The sequence below is a fragment of the Anopheles funestus genome, chromosome 2RL (assembly GCF_943734845.2).
Source record: "Anopheles funestus chromosome 2RL, idAnoFuneDA-416_04, whole genome shotgun sequence".
NCBI lineage: Eukaryota > Metazoa > Arthropoda > Insecta > Diptera > Culicidae > Anopheles > Anopheles funestus.
Window position 1 is genome coordinate 24,366,091 of NC_064598.1, and position 19,959 is coordinate 24,386,049.

The following is a 19,959-nucleotide window of genomic DNA, read 5'->3' on the forward strand; positions in this document are numbered from 1 at the left end:
CTTGAGGTTTTAGTGAAATACGAAGAAGGGCCCCCGGTTGTGCCGTGTTATTCGTCACTAAAATTACTAAAATAATTCCAAAATTATTTGTTACACAAACTCCACCAACTAAACCATTTAGGTACTTTTAGTTATTACATCTAGACCAAAACCATTACCGAGGTCGAACAAACCCCTCACAAACGGGTTATTAGAATGCTTCCTTAACCATACGTAGCTTTAGAGCTGCGTTTTTCGGTTGTTATTGTTTCGCTGGACATACTTTTCACACAAATTAGAACCTAACTCGCGTCAGCATACGTCCTTCATATGGGGCGCAAAAACCTTTCCGAATGTCTCAATGTTTTGTAAAAAAAAAAACAGAAAACATACCTGACCTCATCTTTGTGCCCTCACCTCAGCTAAGATGCAAGTTCATGATCATCAGCCGCAAAGAAGCTCAACCACAGGAACCGGTCGGTAAAACATAAATCGACAGAACTAGTACACACAGTTGAGTATGTGTACACAAAACACCCGGATCGCCCCGTGTGCACATGGTCAAGCATATTTCGCTGGTCTGAGAGGCTAATCACCCGGCTGGCTACCCGGTTTCGTTCAGCGTGTTTGCGTGATCACTTCGCACCTGGTGCACTCATCCAAATCTGGTCCAGATCAGCCGGAAGGCGGGAGCAGACAACGTGCGCCGGTCGCTGAAAGCTCGCGACCGGGTTGCCAGCACAATTAGAATCGATGTGTGACTTATCGATCGCTGAGGTTAATTCCACTTGCTACCTTTCAAGACGGGAAGGAAGTAAAAGCAGAGAATCGTAAAAAACAACAACAACAGAGGAAGCAATGAAACATGACCCCAGAACTAGAGCTGGCCGTGTAAAGAGAACCGGGTGATGGAGAGAAAGTCTTCGCACCAGAATAACTGAAGCGAAGCGCATGGAGTAAACGTAACAGACTTGCGACTTGTGAGCACACAATTCTTTCCAAAGTGACCGGACAACGAAACGTACCGTGGCTTTGACAATCTGTGAAATGGAATCATTTTAATCGATGCTTGCCTTCCTTTTTTAGTATTAGCCTTTCTCCTGGTGTTGGTAGCCGCGGCCTTCTTTAGGCGGTAACTTTGCGTACACCAGCAACACACAAAGCCTTGATTGTCCGTCAAACTTGATGACTTCTGCGGTCCAGTATTGAAGAGCACAAAACCGATTGTAGCTGTAGGGGCTGTTGGACAGGGAGCTGGCTATGGCTTTCTCTACACCATCCACCAAGGAAGACCGACGTCTAATCGAATTGATTTAAGTAACCTCCCGGGGGATCAACCGTGGATCAAAATATATTGCCACCTGCGGTGGCTTCCATCGGACCATGGACGATTGCCCAATCCAGTCCCATCCCGGAGGATACGACCAGAAGTACAAAACACGTCAAACGTCGTCTGGTGGCTGTTGTCTCACATTATGACAGTATGCTTTCGTTACCGCGGGCCATCGATTGATTCGAGCTATTTTTAGAGTATACTTTAAAAGCATTTTTTCGTGAATCAGGAACCGGCAGACTGAGAGGCAGGTCAGTAGTAGCACACTTGCGATCACTTAAAAGCTTTTACAACCACGCTCCCCTTGGCTCGCGCTGCTTCGCGGCTTGTTTTGATTGATAGAACTGTACCGCGCCAGCTAATTGCGCGTGCGTACAATAGCCAGGCAGGAGCAGCCTACGGTCTGTATGGGAAATGGAAAGGCAACACGCAGCGACTGGTTTAGCTGCGTCACAGACAAAAGTTTAGCGCCATTTAAACGTCAACCAAAATTTAAAAGAATCAGACGAAGGCGCCCAAAACAGGCCCAAAAACATATGCTTGGCACAATAACAACCTAAAAACGGAGCGAAAAAAGAAATACAGCATCGCACACACTTTAGTGACTTCCCTTTCGGACGCCATGCTGTTGAGGAGCACTATAAATCACGCGCTTAGGAGAGCGCCGTCTGTCGTACATAATGTATTAAATGGGAATCGAGATAACGTATCTATTACATTAACAACTTTGCGGCACATTGGTGAAGATGATGTTTTGTTGTTTGTTAGAAGGTTTGCCAAATCGAAAACGAAAATAGCGTCTTGTTTGGTTTTTTTTTGTTACATTCAAACATTTATTCACAACTTTATCATTCACTTTTTCCGCAATTAGATACGTTTTAAAGTGAAACATATGTTTAATCCTGGGTGTGCGATAAGCTTTCATTTTCTTTATTTTAAGCTTGGTTTTCCATTTTGTTATCTATACAACAAAAAAAGTCATTTTTAAACAAAAAATGCCATCCAATACTGTGAAAAGAATAAATAACGTAGCCTAGTTGGTCGGTTTTCGAGATGTTTTGTGTATCGATTAGTAATTTTGTTATTAGAATTCGTAAAACAAAAATCTGAAGATTCAATTCAATGCAATACATAAAGTTTGGCATTCTGAGTATAAATCTGCCCGTTTATGAAGTTACTGTTATTTCCTTCTATGAGTTACCTTTCAGGTGAGTTCTATCACACATTTACCCTCAATCGATAACGATCACCATTAAATGAATTTCAGAGTAGCTACAAGTGTCAAACACTTAAAATCGATTCTTAAATTGCCTTTAAAAAAACAAAACGCGCGGTTCACATTAACCCAAATAAAAAAAAACGGAACAGAATCACACTCATAAAATGTTCCATCAAACGATCAACCTCGAAGGTGCTTAAGTTCATACCAAAAATCAATAATACTTGTTGCCGTTGATTTACACAGCGTTTCGGTCCACGGTCCACACAGTGTGTGACGAATTAATCCTACGCCAGGTACCCACCGCATCGTTGAACTGAATGTATCGCAAAGAAGAGTGGAATGAGAAAAACGCACCGATCACACATTTACAGAAGCCTATAAAATTAATTACCTTCCTCCACACGTGCGGCTCACGTTACCGGTACAGATGAGCTCTAAGAGTGGGCTCTTAAATTTGATTAACCTAGCCATTGTTCACACATTAAGTGGTTGGGCTTGCTTTAATCCCATCACACGTTTCTTCCTGCCGGTTCGTGTGCCAAAGGGTTTCACTTTGTAGGATTTTTTCGGAGAGGGAATTTAATAAAATAATAGAGTTGGTTGAATGAAGGTAAATAAATTCCTTTTTTTGGATATAATTATAACATTATGTAATAATAATTAGAAAACATTGTAACACTCATATTCCTTAATATAATTAAAACTTTAATTACCTTTGAAATGGTGATGGAACAAAATGTTTTCTTCCGATCTACAGAGTTAGCTCAATCATGGGCGGTCTATCATAATCATTGCCACACGCCAAACAGCTTTAATGAATACCCACGAACACACCGGTGACGAGACTTGTTCATCATCGCTCGGCATCGAAGCAAACATATCTACATTCGACCCGGAACGCACATGTGGCGCGTGTAAGACTCATTTAAGGATCGACCAAATGTTGAAGTGCGGTAGAAACAAACTCAAAAGAAACGTAGTCGAAAAAGAGAGGAGAAGAGCGAACCATCGATGTCTCCCTTCACGTGTACATGAAAAAGACGAAGCAGCAATGTCGTATTCTAGGGATGATGATTCTTGTCCCTAAAACTCCCGGCCCGTGCATGCGCCGAAATGTTATACGAGGCGCTTATGTTTCGAGAATGTTAATTTGCATGCTTCTGTTGCCGTTCTTGTGGGTTTCTGCGTGGATCGTTCGATTTGGTTTGTTGTGTTTATTTTTCTGTTGATGTTTGTTTTTTGTTTTTTGCCTTACGCATCACGATCACGTATCGATCGCATGGCAAATTAAATGGCTCCATTTGTGTGGAATGTTTCCAAATTGTAAAAGAAAAAAAAAGCACACCCACACACCCGTGCCCTGGCAGCGATGATGTTGTAGATTACTAATTAAAACAATGTTCCCTGGTGAAGCTATAAATATTTATCGCAATCGATGGGTATTGGGAAAGAATTTGTTTTGGCCCGAAAGGGTTCGTCGCTTATGCCGTATTTCAGACGAACCGAATCTTTCGTAGCTGTATTTGTTTAAACTCTGCTAGTTTAAATTCGGTATTAAATTGCGCTGCAGTTTATCAATCACTCACCTGGTAAACATTTCGTAGCGTTTTATTTGGCCGTCTCTACAGATTGTTTGGGAAAGAAGTATGTTGATGCACCACTTTGACTGCAACGTGTTCACTCACTCACAACCCGACACACTTCCAACGCACACACATCGTTGTGTATTAGAAAAAAACAAATGTTGTATTACTTCCGAAATCACAAAACTAACACACCTGCATCAATTTGCATTGGAAAACAGTTTTTCACATCTTTACTTTAAAACACATACTTTTGTTTTAGTATTTTATAATCTAAGAGAAAAGAATGATAAAAAAATGATTCAAGGATATGATTAGAATAAACTTTAATGCTACAAAATATCTGTACAATTTACTCTTAATTCTACGTACAATTTAATTTTAATGATTAAACACTTTTCAAGCTTCCACCACCAGATTGCGCATTAAAAATGAAAACATTTCTCACATACACTACTGGCAATAGTGCTCAGTACAGAACGGTACACACGCTACAATCCGACCTGCGATGGACCCACTTGCCAGCCTTGATGGGATTTCCTCCCCAGGTGGTAGCGTAAAATAAATGACATCTTTGCCCGGCAAACTGCGTGTAGTGCTGGCGTCATGATCATCCCCGGGGTCGATCCATTTGCACTACGTACGATCAGGCACGCAGGGTGTCCGTTTTCCAGCCATCCGATCGTACCCGCAAACGCTCCCCCCATACGTTGGCAGGCGTTGTCGTAACAAAGTGATGTCATTTAAGAAAAAAGTCCACCGGGCGGCCACTGGGCGGCTACCATCCGCTACACGGCAGATTCATCCCACGGCCAGCAATAACATCCGTGCAAATGAAACGATTCCAAACCCCAAAACAAACAAAGCACGAAACAGTAACAGAAAAAAAATGTAGTAAACACAACGCAGGACGTGCGGATCGGGGAAGGAAAGAAGGAGGGGGGTGGTATCCGGACAGCATGGAAACTGCACAACGACGGCCCGGTACGACAACGGCGCGACATGGAAACGATCTTGTTAGTGTCAGCAAATGCGTTGTGCGGGTTGTCAGTTGTCTACTGTTCGCCCGGAATGGGATCGATAAATTTTAACGAAAACCCTACCCATCGGTACATGGAACGCGCATGGAAAAAAGGGGCCCTTTTTTGTTGTTCACTCACAGCCCTGCCGAGAGGCGTGTAAATGACAACCTTTCGCCCTGCGGATGGGATGATCGACGGAACGACGGATGCGGTACGGCTAAGACCGGGATGACCTACAAATGAGTACGAGCTGCAGTGATGCGGGTGGGAAAATTAGGCTCACACACCGTCACTGGAGCAGCGCTGTTGGTACGTAAATAAAGGAAAAGGCTTTTCCCTGAACGAAAAAGGTTGGTTCGATTGGAATCGGTACGGATGATCCATTTTACGAGGCTGTATATTTTCTTGTCCTGTTTGGTTGTATTGTTTTTTCTGTTCTTTTGCCTGTAAATATGTAACCGGGTAATGAGCCACTTTTACGATACAGAGCATGTTTTGGATAGGGAAACAAATTTATATTTTTGTTTGTTTGTTTTTGTTTTGCTGCTTTTTTTTCTAATGTTAAAAGTAAATATTAGTTTTGTGATGAGTTTTTTAAGAGTGAAATCCTCAAAGACCTAGCAAAATTAACGATATGTAGTTGCGCTTAAGCAGAAAGATGGAATCACGGTTTTTTAAATATTTTCTTTTTGTAGTTTAGCTCTTGAAAATCCATGAGCTAACTAGCAAAGAATTTTTATTTTTTGGGTTTTTTGTTCTCATAGATTATAATAACATTATATTAATCCTTTTTAGTTCATTTATTCATGTATTATCGTCCACAACATTTTGTAATGAGGATGTAGCATACCATACAAGAAGAATCGAAACTGATACTAACGAATGCAAATGAGCAAACACAAAACATTACTGCACCTCCGAAACGGAACAACTGCTCAACAAAAACCACCAAAACCATGTCGCAAATAAACAAGCATCATGTAAAACTAAAGATCACTATTTACCCGGCTCAGCTCTCGTAGGTGAGGTACGGAACTAACCTGCACGAAGCAGAAGTTGAATCATTCCGCTAAATAGAGTCGATCAGACTGGTCCAGATTTGGTGCACGGGTTGTAGCAAAATGGACAAAACAAGCGCATCATGAAAACATGCGGGCAGCATGTTAATGCAACGAGCTGCTAGATAGAAAAGGTTACTCGTGTCTTGCTTTAAAACCCCAAAACAGCGATTCTGCTTCACGAACCGTTGACAAAGCTTAAAGTGTCTACGGGAAATCATACAATACGACGCACTACCGACTGCTCGACTGCTAGCATGTGGTTCGAATTTCCCGGTTTGCTGGTTGACAAATAGGTTACAATTTAATTTTGATATCGAATCGTCGAGCGGTAGGATGGAGGAGTTTGAAATAAAAGGTTTTTTTTGGATACAAGTCGCTAATCAAAACGGTTGCAAGCTTGGAGTGTTCGAATTTGTAAGAGCTCGTGTTTTTTTCCTCTACGCACCCGGTACCATTGATCTCTGTTGGCAGGAGATACAAGTGGCCAAGAATGTCGCTGAGCTGACCATGATTAATATACTTCGAACTGTTTCCTATCGCTCGGAAAGTGATCGTTTTAGGTAGAAAAATAGCTCTGTATGATTAACATTTTACAGAGGCTCTGTGGGTTCGTGTATTTCGTTTTCGTACTAACATATTTTCTTGTTCAAATTTAGTCCATAAATTTAGTCCATTTAACCTAAATTTAACCATAAAATAAATAAAATTTGTTTTAATTCTTTTTAATTTTTCATAGTGTTTTTTTATTCTAGAATATAAGTTTCATCATCTTAATTCTTCGGATTCCATATAATTTCGTTCAATTCTCCTAAAAATGAAATATCCTCAAAGCAATGTATTCAAATGTTTACTTCCATCTTTAATATCCAAACAGCCAAACCCGGAAACACATTCCATAAACCATTACCAATTCGAACGAAACATTCCCGATCGCTACTGATTCGTTTTTCGAGAAAAAAAGCCCCAGCTAATATTAAACAAAGCCAAACGATCGCTTCATAACCATGCAGCACATCGAACGAAGGCGCTTATCGTGACATCCGCGTGACCAGAACTCATGCCTACTGTTCGAGCATAGCCGTGTTATCGTCCTACTGCCGAGCAAAACGAAAAAAAAACCCTAACCGGAGGTCGTCATAAAACTTCTCACAGCCAGGGACGGTTCCCACCGTTTGAAACGAATAGCCAAGAATGTGCGCTGGGCCAACGTGTCGCACGTACAGCACTGCTGCATATTGGTGTCGTTTTACAAAAGCCAAGATTCGCAGCTATTAAAGAACTGCTACTGTTGCTAAGGTTCATAAAACCGGCACACATATGGTTGCCGGTTCGTTATCATTGTCTAGGCTTTGATGGTTTGTGCCTTATAGTGGAATAAAAGATGGTCGTGCCAAAGGTTGTTAGTTTTGTGTTATTATTTGCTTCACGAAATTAAGCTCTAAATAATTTTTTTTTTGCAGTTAGGCCGTTTTATAATAGCTACTTCTATAAATTTATTTAATTTTCTTCAATAATAAGTAGAATTAAGAAAGTAACGAGACTTGCATTAAAACATACTTTTAATTCTGGAAGTTACATTTCAAAGTAATCTAATTGATCGAGTTGCAATGTTAATACAAGAAATTGTAAGAAAATATAAAAAAGAAGAAATGTTTTCAAATGTTTCTAAACCAGTTCAACTTAATTTTTTTTTGTCTTTTTGAACAAATGAACAATTTTTGAGCAATACATTTTTTGTACTAACGATCAGGCCATATTTTTGACATATTTTTACTACGTAGCCGAGCAGTCAATCCTTGCTACCGAAGATTTTATACCGATCCTGCCGCATGGCTTAGCCCCGTACCAGGGAGACTTGAGATATTTCATATTTGTACAAAGTTTAATTTCAGAAAAAATATGTATCAATTTGGGGATTTTTGAAGCTTTCAAGAAATAAATCATAATCGATAATTAAGTTTTTTGCTTAAGATTCATATGTAGGATTTATTCTAAAACATTATTAAAGAATTTATTTTCAAGCCAAACTAAGGGACAGAAGCTGATAATAATCAGCCACCAAATAACTACGAATGAAGAAGAACTTGAACACTGTTTTAACATTCTCATAGCGAATGTACTGTCCTTCTTCACAAACTATTTAACGAAAGGCACGAATGGCACTTATTAATTAGTGTGTCACTGAAGAACTAAGCAATATTTTAAAATAAAGAAGTACAAAGAACATTATTGAGAAATTTAAAAAGATCTTTTTCCAACTCAAGAAGATTTTAAGCCATATTTGTTACGCTTTGTTAAGAAACTTAATACAACAAAACATTACCACCAAAACATCAAGTTCAGCTAAAACTGCTGCATTCAACAAACAAACAAAATCGTAACCAGATGCGCTTCATACCTCACCGAATCCAATAGATTTAATACAAAACACTCACACAATCAACCACCATACATCAGTTAGGGTTTGATTTGAGGTCCCATTATTTATGCTACAAGTTGCTTCCTAACAAACTCTACAAAACGGAAGCATTTAAAACATAAAACACAAACCAGATTCTACGGATGAACGAAAGTCAAGCAAAAAATATGAACCTAAGCAATGCAGCTCCCAGCGAGCAACAAAAAAAAGACAAGATTACTGTTCAGCAAATCACCCAACCGAACGACCGAACACTGTAGACCCAGGGTAAAACATTACAATTCACCCACCACACAATGCCACCCAAAAGCCAGACGGTTCAAATGGTCCTGGATAGTTGTTTGATTTTTCTCTGCCTTACACTTGAAATATTACCGATTGTGCAGAACAAAAGAAATCATTCGCGGTCTCCCATTTCAATAAAATAAATTTCACCACCCTCCTTCTTGCAGCTCCCGTACGGGGCTGTTGTCCGGTGCAGTAAACATGTAGCTTTTCCCTTTTTTTTATTTTCTCTATTTTCATCCCCTTTATATATATATTAAAAAAAAAACTTCTCAGCGGTAGAAGCTAACTTTAAATGCATAACTCTCAGCACCAATAAGCTCTTTTGTTGAGGTTTCGTTGAGAGAAAGAAGCAAACAGAAGGGAAAAAAATGCCACAAACAAACTGCAATAGCACAAACCCAACATTGCACAAACTGCACACCCTGGTAAGGAGCCACAGCTTCCGTGCTGTTCGGCTGCAGGATACGAACATCGAGAAATTAAGACGAGCGCAATAAAAATAAAACTACACACATTCGCACGGCATACAGCCATTTCTTTAGCCACCCGACAGACAGCGGATTGTACGCGGGCGCCGAAATGTTGGCGACATTCCAGCCAGGCACCGTCGCACCAATCGCGCGGCGATACGGCGAAAGTGGGTTGGCATTTCGGGTTGGAATAAAATAGCAAAATATCAAAACCATGTCGCGGCAAAACGGGATAGCTTCCCCAATTCCCGGACCCTTCTTCCTTTACGCCGGTTAACCACGACCCCACCCAATATCGTAATATCTCACGCCCGACGCAAAGCGTTACGCTCGGTAGGGGGAGGAAAAAAAACATTTCCCCATGGGCAAGAGTGACTGCAGGTACAAGGGCAGGCAGGGACACAATTTTCAAATATTATGTTGACAATATAGAAATCTTGAACAAGACATTGTTCTCCGACAAGGATCGATTCGGGTTGGGATCTGTTGTGGCCGGAGGATTGTGATGATGCGCACAGGGAGATATCGTGAAGAAGGCGCAATGCGCAATGTACGATCATTGTGCGCGTGTTTGTTCTTATCCTTACCTACAGGATCGAACCGTGCCTTATGAGTATGCTTTTGCTTTTTTGGTTGTCATTGCTTTTACTCCATACCGGCAGGATTCGTTTCGGTTTCAAGTGTTTTGTTTCTTTGCTGTGTGTTTTTTTTTTTGTTCATCAACATGGATTCCCTGCCATTATTGTATCGATCTAGATACTTGTCGCCAAAACAGAGTGGTACAATCGGTTTTTGAAAGATTTTATATTTCGTTTGTTTTCGATTGGTTGCTCCCGTTTCGTACCATGTTTTCCGTCCATCCACCGTACCGATCTTCAGGTCCCCCTCCCCCTCCAAAAAGAAGGGTCAAAGTGCTTGTAGTGAAAGGTTTTGTGATTTGCTTGTCGCATTTAAAATGTCCGATCGATCGTAGCGCCCCCTGCTAGGTGATCTTTACTACTGGATTCGAAGTAGAGCCTAAAAAAGTGAACATTTCTTTTTGATTTTAAAAAGAATTCAACGAGACATTTTTATCAAAAAAAATTTATATGTTTATAGCAAAAATATAATACAAACAAAAACTAGTTTAGTTTTTAGTAATAGTTTCCAAAAAATTAGCTAAAACCGAGCCCAATGTTTTACTGTGATCGCTCTTACTGACGATAAATATTATCTAGCAAAAGTCCAAACACAGGTCCACGGTAGACACTCCGCACTGTACTCCGAATGATGGGTCTTGTAGCAGATAATCGGGTCACAGCAGGAAGCTTATCGAATCGTAGCCAATCGAATTCCCGTTTCCTAATGCTTGCGTTTTAACGTTTCCGTGGTTTCTTTCGCTAGAATGGTACGCCTATACGACGAGTAGCGTACCCATGGTCGGTACTCGATTCTTGTCCCTATCTTGATGCTAATACTGATGATGGCTGATACGAAAGGTACTGTGCGGTATACCTTGTTACATTGCATTGGCAATAGCATCGGCAACAGCAGCTCCACTCCACTGATAGCAACAATGCATCGAGCATCATGTTGCGTTAGCAACTTTACGCGTTATTTGTCTCCTACCTTCCACCAACCGTTTATTGAGGTAAGAGCCACATGTATGTCGTATGTGTTGTAAAGTATCAGAAGAATTCCATCATGGGCAACCTACTGCAAAACGGGACCGTTCGAGCGACAACGCGGTAAGCGAAAAACATCCCAAGCATGACAAAATCAGCGGGAGGACAAAATGTTGCATGGCGCAGAGCGTACTATGTGACTATGCAAAGGTGTCTCTGAAGTTGTGAAATGTAAAGAGAAAATGTTTTCTAACCACGTTCGATATCAGTATAATATGTGTTCGATAGAAAACACAAATCACTTCTTTATGCGAAGAAAAAAGCTCTCGTGATGAAAAGGCACGTATATAAAATCGTTGTTCAGCACCCCGCGTGTACGCACTGACTCACACACACACATATATACGCAACGGTTTGTGATTATTTTGATGTAAATGATGTCAGCAGTGAATAAAGTTCATAATGATTTTTCCATTTCTGCTATGATTTTCATCACCAACGTGCAAACAGCACTCTAATTGATGCCTGGCTCTATCGTTTTTACCTATCCCAGCATGATCCAAATCCAATCGCGTGGCAGAAATGCCACTCAAATTAATTATCACACATATTCAATACGCACACACAAACACACAAACACTACAATGCATTAAACGGAATACATCCGTTCAGAAAGCCAAATTTCTGTTCCGGCGGTTATCAAGGTGACTTCACCGTTTTTGAAGCAGGTTCGTCGCTTATTCTGCATATGTCACTCGTTGTAGTCGTTTGTTTTTGTGGTGAAATATTTTGTTTCGTTTGTGGTTTCACATAAATTCTTTACTATTTGTCACAAATTCTTCATATTTAACCTTTTTATTTTGTACAACCAAGAACAAATCCTTTATTTTGCATGGTAACTTTGTCTGCTTTTCGACCACTTTCACATATGCGCACTTATTTTTCCCCCTCATACACAAATCCATGATTAGCCAATGCTTTTATCACATTCAATAGGACGCACAGCACTACTGTATCTTGGCACAGTGCGAAACACAATATCACAGTGCGTCTTCTTGCTGGGCACGGGGCACGTCACACTCCACAATCCATACCACAGCCACAGGGCGGAAGCGGAAACATAGACGCATTTCGCGCTTATCTATTCACCCGGTATTGCTCTGATTTCACTCGCTAATTTAACGCTAATCACTTGGGTCAACATTAGGCTAGCAATGCGATTGAGCACATGTTTTCTGCATTTTTCTTTGCTTACTTTACTTTTACAGCGGCTACCTTTAGATGGGGTAGATATTTAAAGTTTTGAAAAACTTGTGAAAAATTTAGTATTCAGCTTGTAAATTATTGTCACTATTTTCAGAACGTGTACGAATGATAAATACTGACCAGAAAGCTTCACATTTTTAACGCACCTTAAACATTCATATTTATACAATTATACTTTCATTTCAATAGCACATACTCAAACATTCACTGTTTAATTTTTTTTATCAATAAACACAACACTTTTTAATTTGTAAAACTTTTCGAAACAGTAACCAAATCGGAACAATGTACGCTTGGCGCTCAAAACACACGATCGCGTCGATCCGTTGTAACGATCATAGGACATGTAACCGACAAACCTCGTGCGATCCGACTGTATTCAAGACGAGCGACAAACACACTGAACCTGCCGTCAACTGGTTGGCGCTCGCGACCAGGTCGATCGTTCGCCGGCTCCAAACATCAGCATCCGTAGCGAATGCCGAGTATGGGCCGATCGGAACCGGTTATCCGTTGTGTATACAGTCGAATGTTTAGCACCAACAGTCGGTGTACGTCACTAGTAGAAAAGCGTTATTAGAAAAATGCTATGATTTTAATTGTTTACGAAATTTTGATTGCAAATAGAATTTTAAATTTTCTAAATTTCACATCAATGCATTTCCAATATGCTGACGGATCTAGAGTTTGAAAAATACAAATAGGCATTTATTAAGAAATTTGTTTTCATTATTTATAAACAAAATACTTTAAAAAACATTTGTACACAATCATTTTGCACATGTTTTACATTGCGAGAAAATGTTTTTCTTTTACCGAGTTGGTTATATGAAGGTTAAACCATCCCCACACAAAAACACATGCACACGATCACGATCACCCATACACGTGTGCGAGTACGTGCTGAGCCATACCGGATTACTGGCATCCACAGCCCTCCAATCAGTAGCTCGCTACGGTTGTTTGCACTGGACAACAGAGACAACCAGAAGTCGCAACCAGTTCTAGGAACGTGCAAGTGCGAGCAGTTCAACAAGCCTGTTCGTTCAATTTCCATTTCCGCTTTGCAGCATCCCCAACGGTTTGGAAAATGTTTTCTAGCTTACTCCTCCCATTGTTAATCGATTGTAAGTCGCTCTAGTGTGTTATCACTAGGAAAAAAATAGGTTTCGCACTATTCTGTTCATCTGCATTTGCATGTCTGTTTGCCTGATAAGAGAGCGTATTCAGTTCAACCCATTTCCAAATGTTAGCAAAGCAATCCGTTTGGAGATTTCGTGTTTTGATCGTGATACGGCGACCAAAAAAAACATGTCTTGATCGATCGATCATTCGGTCGAAACGGTCACGATTGAAGGACAGATGAGAAGATCAGGGCAGAAAGGTTTCATTCAGTATTCAGCTGAACTGATTGCTTTGGTTTTCGTTTCATTGATGGGTGAATGATAATCATTGCTTTGAATCAAATCTTGTGCTTAAACAGGATAAAGTTGATTTAAAGATAAAAATAATCATTTTTTAGGCTCAATGAAATCGTTCGATGAAACGATTTTTTTGCTTATCACAATATTAAAAGTAAAGAAAAAAGATAAAATTTTTAACATTAAAGCACGATCAACTAGCTAAAATAAGCATAGTTTAGACTGAAAATCAATTAAAATGGTCATTATTAGAAATATTTTAAACCCTCTTCATAAAATCCCATAATTTGTGTTTTGTTATAATTCTTTTCTCTTCGCATTATACTGTTTTATGAAACTGTAATTCTGTTCTATATTTTATGTACAATAGTATACTTATACACCCAAAGAGCTGCCTGATAAAAAGGCCAGAATATTTAGAATAATCGTATCAAAAAAAACGAATACAATTCATCCCTCATCCCTTATTTTGTCACGACATGGGCGTGGTCGTGCGGACATCGATTTCACCGGACTGTTAAACGGCATCATTTCAAGTGTAATAAATATCGAAATAACCCGGTGCGCGGTGGGCTACAAGAAAAAAACAAAGTAGAAAAGTTATCGACACACAAAGTGAACGAGCCAATGGTCAGCGTGGGACCGTGAGCGCTACTGTCGCGACACAGTTCCAGTAGCGATCGAATTAATTCAGCTTCATTTCTTCCCAATCTTACAGCTCGTTCATAAACGTCTTGAGAAATCGGACACTTTTCCTGGGATTGGATATTATTAAACAAGATAGACTTATGTTAAAGATTATTTCTTAAATAATCAAAATGCTACCAATCTTTGGTGATTAATCTTTTTTTCTTTTCTTAAAAATCAACATTTGCTTTAGATAAATATACGTCCATGAACATTACTTGGTCTTAGATTCATGCAACTTCCATTTTAAGTAGTTCACAGAATTAATTCATATCGAATTTCACTATTTTAGTATTCTTCAACATACGCACCATGTTATGCTTATTGGGCTCTGCCATTTTGTACTTCCTTTCTTTAGTCAAAGTTGCATGCTTTCCCGCATACGAACTGCTTTCCTACACTGTGTGTGTTTCAACCAAAGAGGCAATTAAATTCAGAGCACTACCATTCCAAGAGCAGTGTTAAATTGAAAACGGTAGTTTGGAAGCATCCAGTAGGAAGCAGCTAAAAGCAAACGACAAAAGCGTGACTGAACAAGTGAACCCGTGCGTAGAATCGCTAACTATCGTTTATTCTCAGTGGCTTGACTTGCTTTCCGATACCAGATCACGATGACATCAGACCGGATCCGTAGCAAAACGATGTTGTGGTCAACACTCGAAGGTAAGATAAGCTTTCCTAAGCGGATGAATTTCAAAAGAATGATTATCAGAACTATGAAGCTGTAGCACTAATGTTCAATCTATAAAGCTCTGATAAGAATGCATCATGAAAATTATTATTTACTGCCAAGCTTAAGATTCTTTTCTCCTTTCAACAATTACACAATGCTACTGATACTTATAACAGCGTAAATGGGTAGTTAATCCAGAAGTTTGACAAATTTTAGTTATATTCATATTTCAATTAGTCAGATCAGATATTATGGACCGATGTTCAGCGTACCGGCGCTGGAATGCGTGTTGGTAAACATTAAAACGATTTTTAACAAGGATGAACTAAACTTATATTAAAAAGAAAACTCCTGTCATGGTACATAATAATAAAACATTTAAAAATGATCTTCGGTACTCTTCGTACAAGCGCCGCAGATGTCAGCTCCTCACCGAGAACGGTCGTGAGAGGCGACTGAAGAACGCGAAGAAACTGTTGAGTATGCTGAAGCATCCGGTTAAATCCGGGATGATCTGGTTTTTTCGGACGAGAATTTTTTTTGCCACGATCAGAACAACCGATGGCTGGCCTACTGTTTTTCGGACGTTCGGCGGATGCCGCAGACCAAATTTCCCGAAACGGTGATGATTTTCGGATACGTGTCGTCAGAAGGAGACGTAATGAAACCTTTCTTGTATGGACAAGACCTCCCTCAATTCCAATAGCTACATTAGGATGCTGGAAACGATAGTGAATCCTTGGATCCCTAGAGTGGGCATTGGTAGGACGTATTTGTTCCATCAGGACTCCGCACCTTGCCATAAGGCTACGAAAATCTTCAAATGGTTGGCTGATAATTTTTATGCCTTCACCGTGCCGAATCTGTGGCCTCCTAACTCACCGGATCTTAATATCCTGGATTATTACGTTTTTGAACGAGACACTAATAGATCGTCCTGCAACACCAAGGCGGAACTAATGGTGCAAGTTAAGGGCCACGGTTGTCAGGGCAACCCAGGTTCCAGGAGCCGGATCGTGGCCCTCCGATTCCCTTAACCGTCAATTCTTACTGAAACTTTTCAGCTGAAACATTTCAAAATGATATTCTTTTCAAATGTATGTCCGACTGGGATAATCTTTGGTATCGGAAATGAACATAAAATACAGCAATATTAGTTATTACAAAAATGTGTAAATTATCCACACAATACATAATATCCTAAAACTTTCGTATTTTTGAAAATCGTTTCGTAAATTCGTAAATAGAAAGCATATTTCATCAACGACCGCTTCATTCATGTTTTTCGAACTGTCAAAATGGTTACAACGAACTGACCTGGACAGTAATTGACCTTGAAGGTAAACAATCAACAAATAACAAACATGAACCTAAATGTTTGGAATTTATAACTTCGTTTTATTAACAGTGTTATCAGTGAAACTTTCACAAAATTTGAATTGCATTGAATGCATTGAAGTTCTACAGAAGACCGGGTAAGTAAACAGTTTATTTGTTTCCTGTTTTTCAGACTACAGAGACCAATTCATCGCCTTATCAGCCTCTTCTCACATTTGTCTACAGGCACTTGAGTGGAAAAAAACATGGAAGGATATCCGTACATACAAAAAGTATCTAGCCCCTATGCGGCTTTTCCAGAGAGCACATCAAATCCCGACAAATCAACGAGTATGAATGGTGGCTTTGAACAACCTGTTTATGAACAATTGATGCCATCAACATTGGTTGCCGTTAACCCGTACTGCTATGATGCTGGTATAAATGCTGTGTGTAACAACGTTGAATCAAGCATTATGGTGCAAGAAACTACGCCCTCATCCGGAACGTTTAATATGGATGCATATACTTCTTCTGTGGTTGATAAGAATTGTTCGCTAGGTTCGAAAAGATTGCCACCAGAACAAACACCTGTATATGTGCCAGCTGTCCCGAACGGTCAACAGCCGGGTGATTTAAACAAAGTTAGTGTCAAGCATCCGTTTCCCGATGTCGAGTCATCGGTTTGTAATGGAACATCTGAAGATCATCTTAAAGATAATCCTATATCGGTTGAGTCCTGTTCAACAACACTATCAAAACAAACAGCAGAGTGCACCTTAAAATGTGACGATCAAGATTCTGTCGCAACGAATAAAAACATCACGATATTAACGAACGAAGTCGACGTAAATGATCCTTCTAAACCTATGGAAAGCATAGAACCGATCGCAAGCGAAACTGGAACCAATGGTCGACAAGATGCTAGTGCCATATCGAACGCCACATCTGTAAAAAAAGACGAACTTCAGAACGCATCGAACCATTCTAAACCAGATATTCCTAATCATATACAGACTACTGATACTATAGTTGAGGAAAAGCTTGTTGAATCTAATCCGGATGAAGATGAAAACAGCAGCGACTCTGTAAAATCTGACTCCTGCACAGAAGCACAGCATTCCGAGAATGTATCTTCACTATTTAAAAACGTAGTGCTGGTACAAGCAGATACAACCGCGGCAGAGGAAAACGATTCAATGGGACATGGAACATCTGCGTCCGAAGAGCATGCTTTAAACGAAACGGAAACGGTAGATCCAATCGTTACAAGCTCTGTGGAAGACATTGGACGGGAAGATGAACCGATGGAAAACGAAATGTTACATCCTGCTGGTTTACTAATAGATGAAACGGGAGATGTTCAAAATTTCGATACAATGGAAGGTGTAGCCGTAGGCCAGATGGGACAGATCGTTGCACTGGATGCACCTATAATCGATCCGAACGATGCGATGGATGAACCGGATAATGAGAATGGAATGCTAAATGAAGAACGTAATAGCAATGGTAATTGCAGTGGTACGGTGTTACCAGGGAAAGCAAAATTTTCGAAAGTTTCTATGAAAAAGTCTAAACAGATGGACACCGTTTCAGTTTCGTCCGATGAGGAAACCTCAGAGGGTTGTACAATGGAAACGAAATCACAAAAGTGCCAACCGCGTAAACGAGGTGCAATCCGTGTCGTAAATGTGGAAAAAGAACTGCTAAATTGTAAGAAAAAGCGATCAAAAGTGTCCAAAGGAGGTGGAGCTAATGATGAGTAAGTATAATGAACGCATTCTGTACACGTTATGAATTGCAGATTAATTATTTTTCTTCTTCAAATGCTCCTCTATTGCAGCCCTTTCGGTTCGTGTGCTAGTTCGTCTAGCGAAGACGTCCCAAACGATATGTACTTCGGTGCACCGGATCGTGTATTTACTGTGAGCACTAAGCTGCACTGGCAGCGGCAGAAACAGAAGCGCAGTAAATACTACGCACGGGAGAAAGTAGCCGATCGGGACGACGATGCACCAAACGCTAGCGATGAGGAGGAACCCACCCAACGAAGGGCAAAAAAGGCAGAAGAAATTGCACGTCTAAAGTTGCCTGCATATCAGCAGCAGCAATTGCAACAATTGGTGCTAAAGAAGCATCCCAAGCGCGATCGATTTTATGATCGCTCGCAGGATATTCCGAACGATATTTACTTTGGAAACGTTAAAGGTACATCGGTATGAGCTGTGGTATTGGTTTCCTACGGTAATGAATCCTTGTTCTTTGTAGTTCCATTACACATTCTTCATGCTACGAGCAGTAGCTCTTCGGAGGAAGAATCATGGCCTGTTGGAAACGTAAAATCAGCGACGAGTTCTACCTATCGGAGGGAAAACACAGCGTATACTAAATCGTCAAACAATCGCTATGCTAGGTAAGGTGTAAAATGTAACTAAATGCAATTGATAAACAACAAAATATAATTTCCTTAACATTACTTAGAAGTTCATCGTCGAGAGGCCCTGAATCAACGCAGGGAAGCGTACGTTCCGTTCACAGGATGAAGGAATATCTCAAGATGGCAGGCTTTCGACACATGCGCTATCAAAAGCTGTGGCAAGGCTGTGAAACGAATCACGACCGTGCCGAAGCGATATTACGTTTTCTTCAGGCGCACGGTTTACAGGGTGAACCGACGGACGAAAAGTGTCGCGAGCTGCGCAAGCAAATTCAACTACAAAAAGAGGTGGAAGTGTTAGATACGAGCGCTATCATTGGCAGTGGTGAAGGTTGGAATTTTAAAAGATGGTTTTGTGAGCTTGTGTATATAAAACATTTTATTTTACAGGACGTGTTACGAGGCAACGAGCGAAGAAAGTTTCCGAAACGGTAGCTGTTGAACCCAGTGTAAACCATTTGGCGGAACAGTGTCTTAAGCAGGATGAACAGACGATGGTGTCTGCTGCTGCTGTCGAACCGACGAAGCTAGAAACAGAAAGTGTACAAGAACAGCAGCAGAAGCAACAGGACGAAAATGTCCCACTAGAAAACCGTGTAGAACACGGCAGTTCAACGGCAGTTGAATGTGCTAACATTTCAAATTCACCTCCAAACGAATGATTTTTTTAATTACTCTACAATTATGTATATTGCGGAGAGCAGAGTTTAATTATGTCTTTCACTCCTTTTCGCTGCATAGTTGACGTTGCGTCGGGCAAAGCCTAATTTTGTATGATAATGTGTGCAATTTTCATTTATTTTTACGCTTTATAAAGAACAATCAAAATTAAACGATAGAACTAAGCATAGCTGCAATACTGGCACACCCATGTGAACGCTTTTCGATGCGCCATACCTTATATATATTAACATTTTAACATTTTTTAAAAAATTATCACGATTACGATAGTCATGAGACATGCGTTTATTGCGTGTAGCGTATATGTTAGCAAAAAAGGTAAATGAATGTGCATCATTTTATTCAAAATATTTTGTAAGAAAATAAAAAATAAAAAAATGATATTGTATAACAGCAGCCGTAGCTTCGTGTTGAACATTTATGCGTTATTTAAAATAATTTTAAACTTAATGGTTTAACTATTTTAGTTTAATTTGAAAAAGTTCTTGGAAAATTT

The 19,959-nt window shown here is 40.0% G+C and overlaps 2 protein-coding genes across 6 annotated transcripts in view; one reads left to right on the forward strand and one right to left on the reverse strand.

The window, feature by feature from the left end:
* The window catches only part of LOC125765218 (uncharacterized), a 109,031-nt gene extending 96,215 nt beyond the window's left edge, over positions 1-12,816 (reverse strand). The window contains exons 1-2 of one of the 3 annotated variants that reach the window (XM_049430128.1): positions 12,444-12,816; positions 4,121-4,390 (exon numbers count right to left, since the gene is read on the reverse strand). In XM_049430128.1, coding sequence (XP_049286085.1) covers positions 4,121-4,131 — 11 coding nt within the window. In that variant the 5' untranslated portion in view covers positions 4,132-4,390; positions 12,444-12,816. Of the gene's footprint in view, positions 1-4,120; positions 4,391-12,367 lie in introns of all 3 variants that reach the window. The other 2 variants (XM_049430130.1, XM_049430129.1) reach the window with 2 other exon arrangements.
* A 3,185-nt stretch (positions 12,817-16,001) lies between these two features.
* LOC125774744 (uncharacterized) lies at positions 16,002-19,899 on the forward strand. Of its 3 annotated transcripts, XM_049444921.1 has the most exons (7): positions 16,003-16,503; positions 16,569-17,854; positions 17,942-18,107; positions 18,189-18,553; positions 18,614-18,758; positions 18,827-19,113; positions 19,173-19,899. In XM_049444921.1, the coding sequence occupies exons 2-7, from the start codon at positions 16,612-16,614 to the stop codon at positions 19,442-19,444; spliced, it is 2,478 nt and encodes an 825-aa protein (XP_049300878.1). In that variant the 5' UTR covers positions 16,003-16,503; positions 16,569-16,611; the 3' UTR covers positions 19,445-19,899. The 3 variants fall into 3 exon arrangements, with proteins under 3 accessions (XP_049300876.1, XP_049300877.1, XP_049300878.1); XM_049444919.1 differs by having other exon boundaries at positions 16,002-16,503; positions 16,569-18,107; XM_049444920.1 differs by having other exon boundaries at positions 16,002-16,503; positions 16,592-18,107.
* The last annotated feature ends 60 nt before the right edge of the window (positions 19,900-19,959 follow it).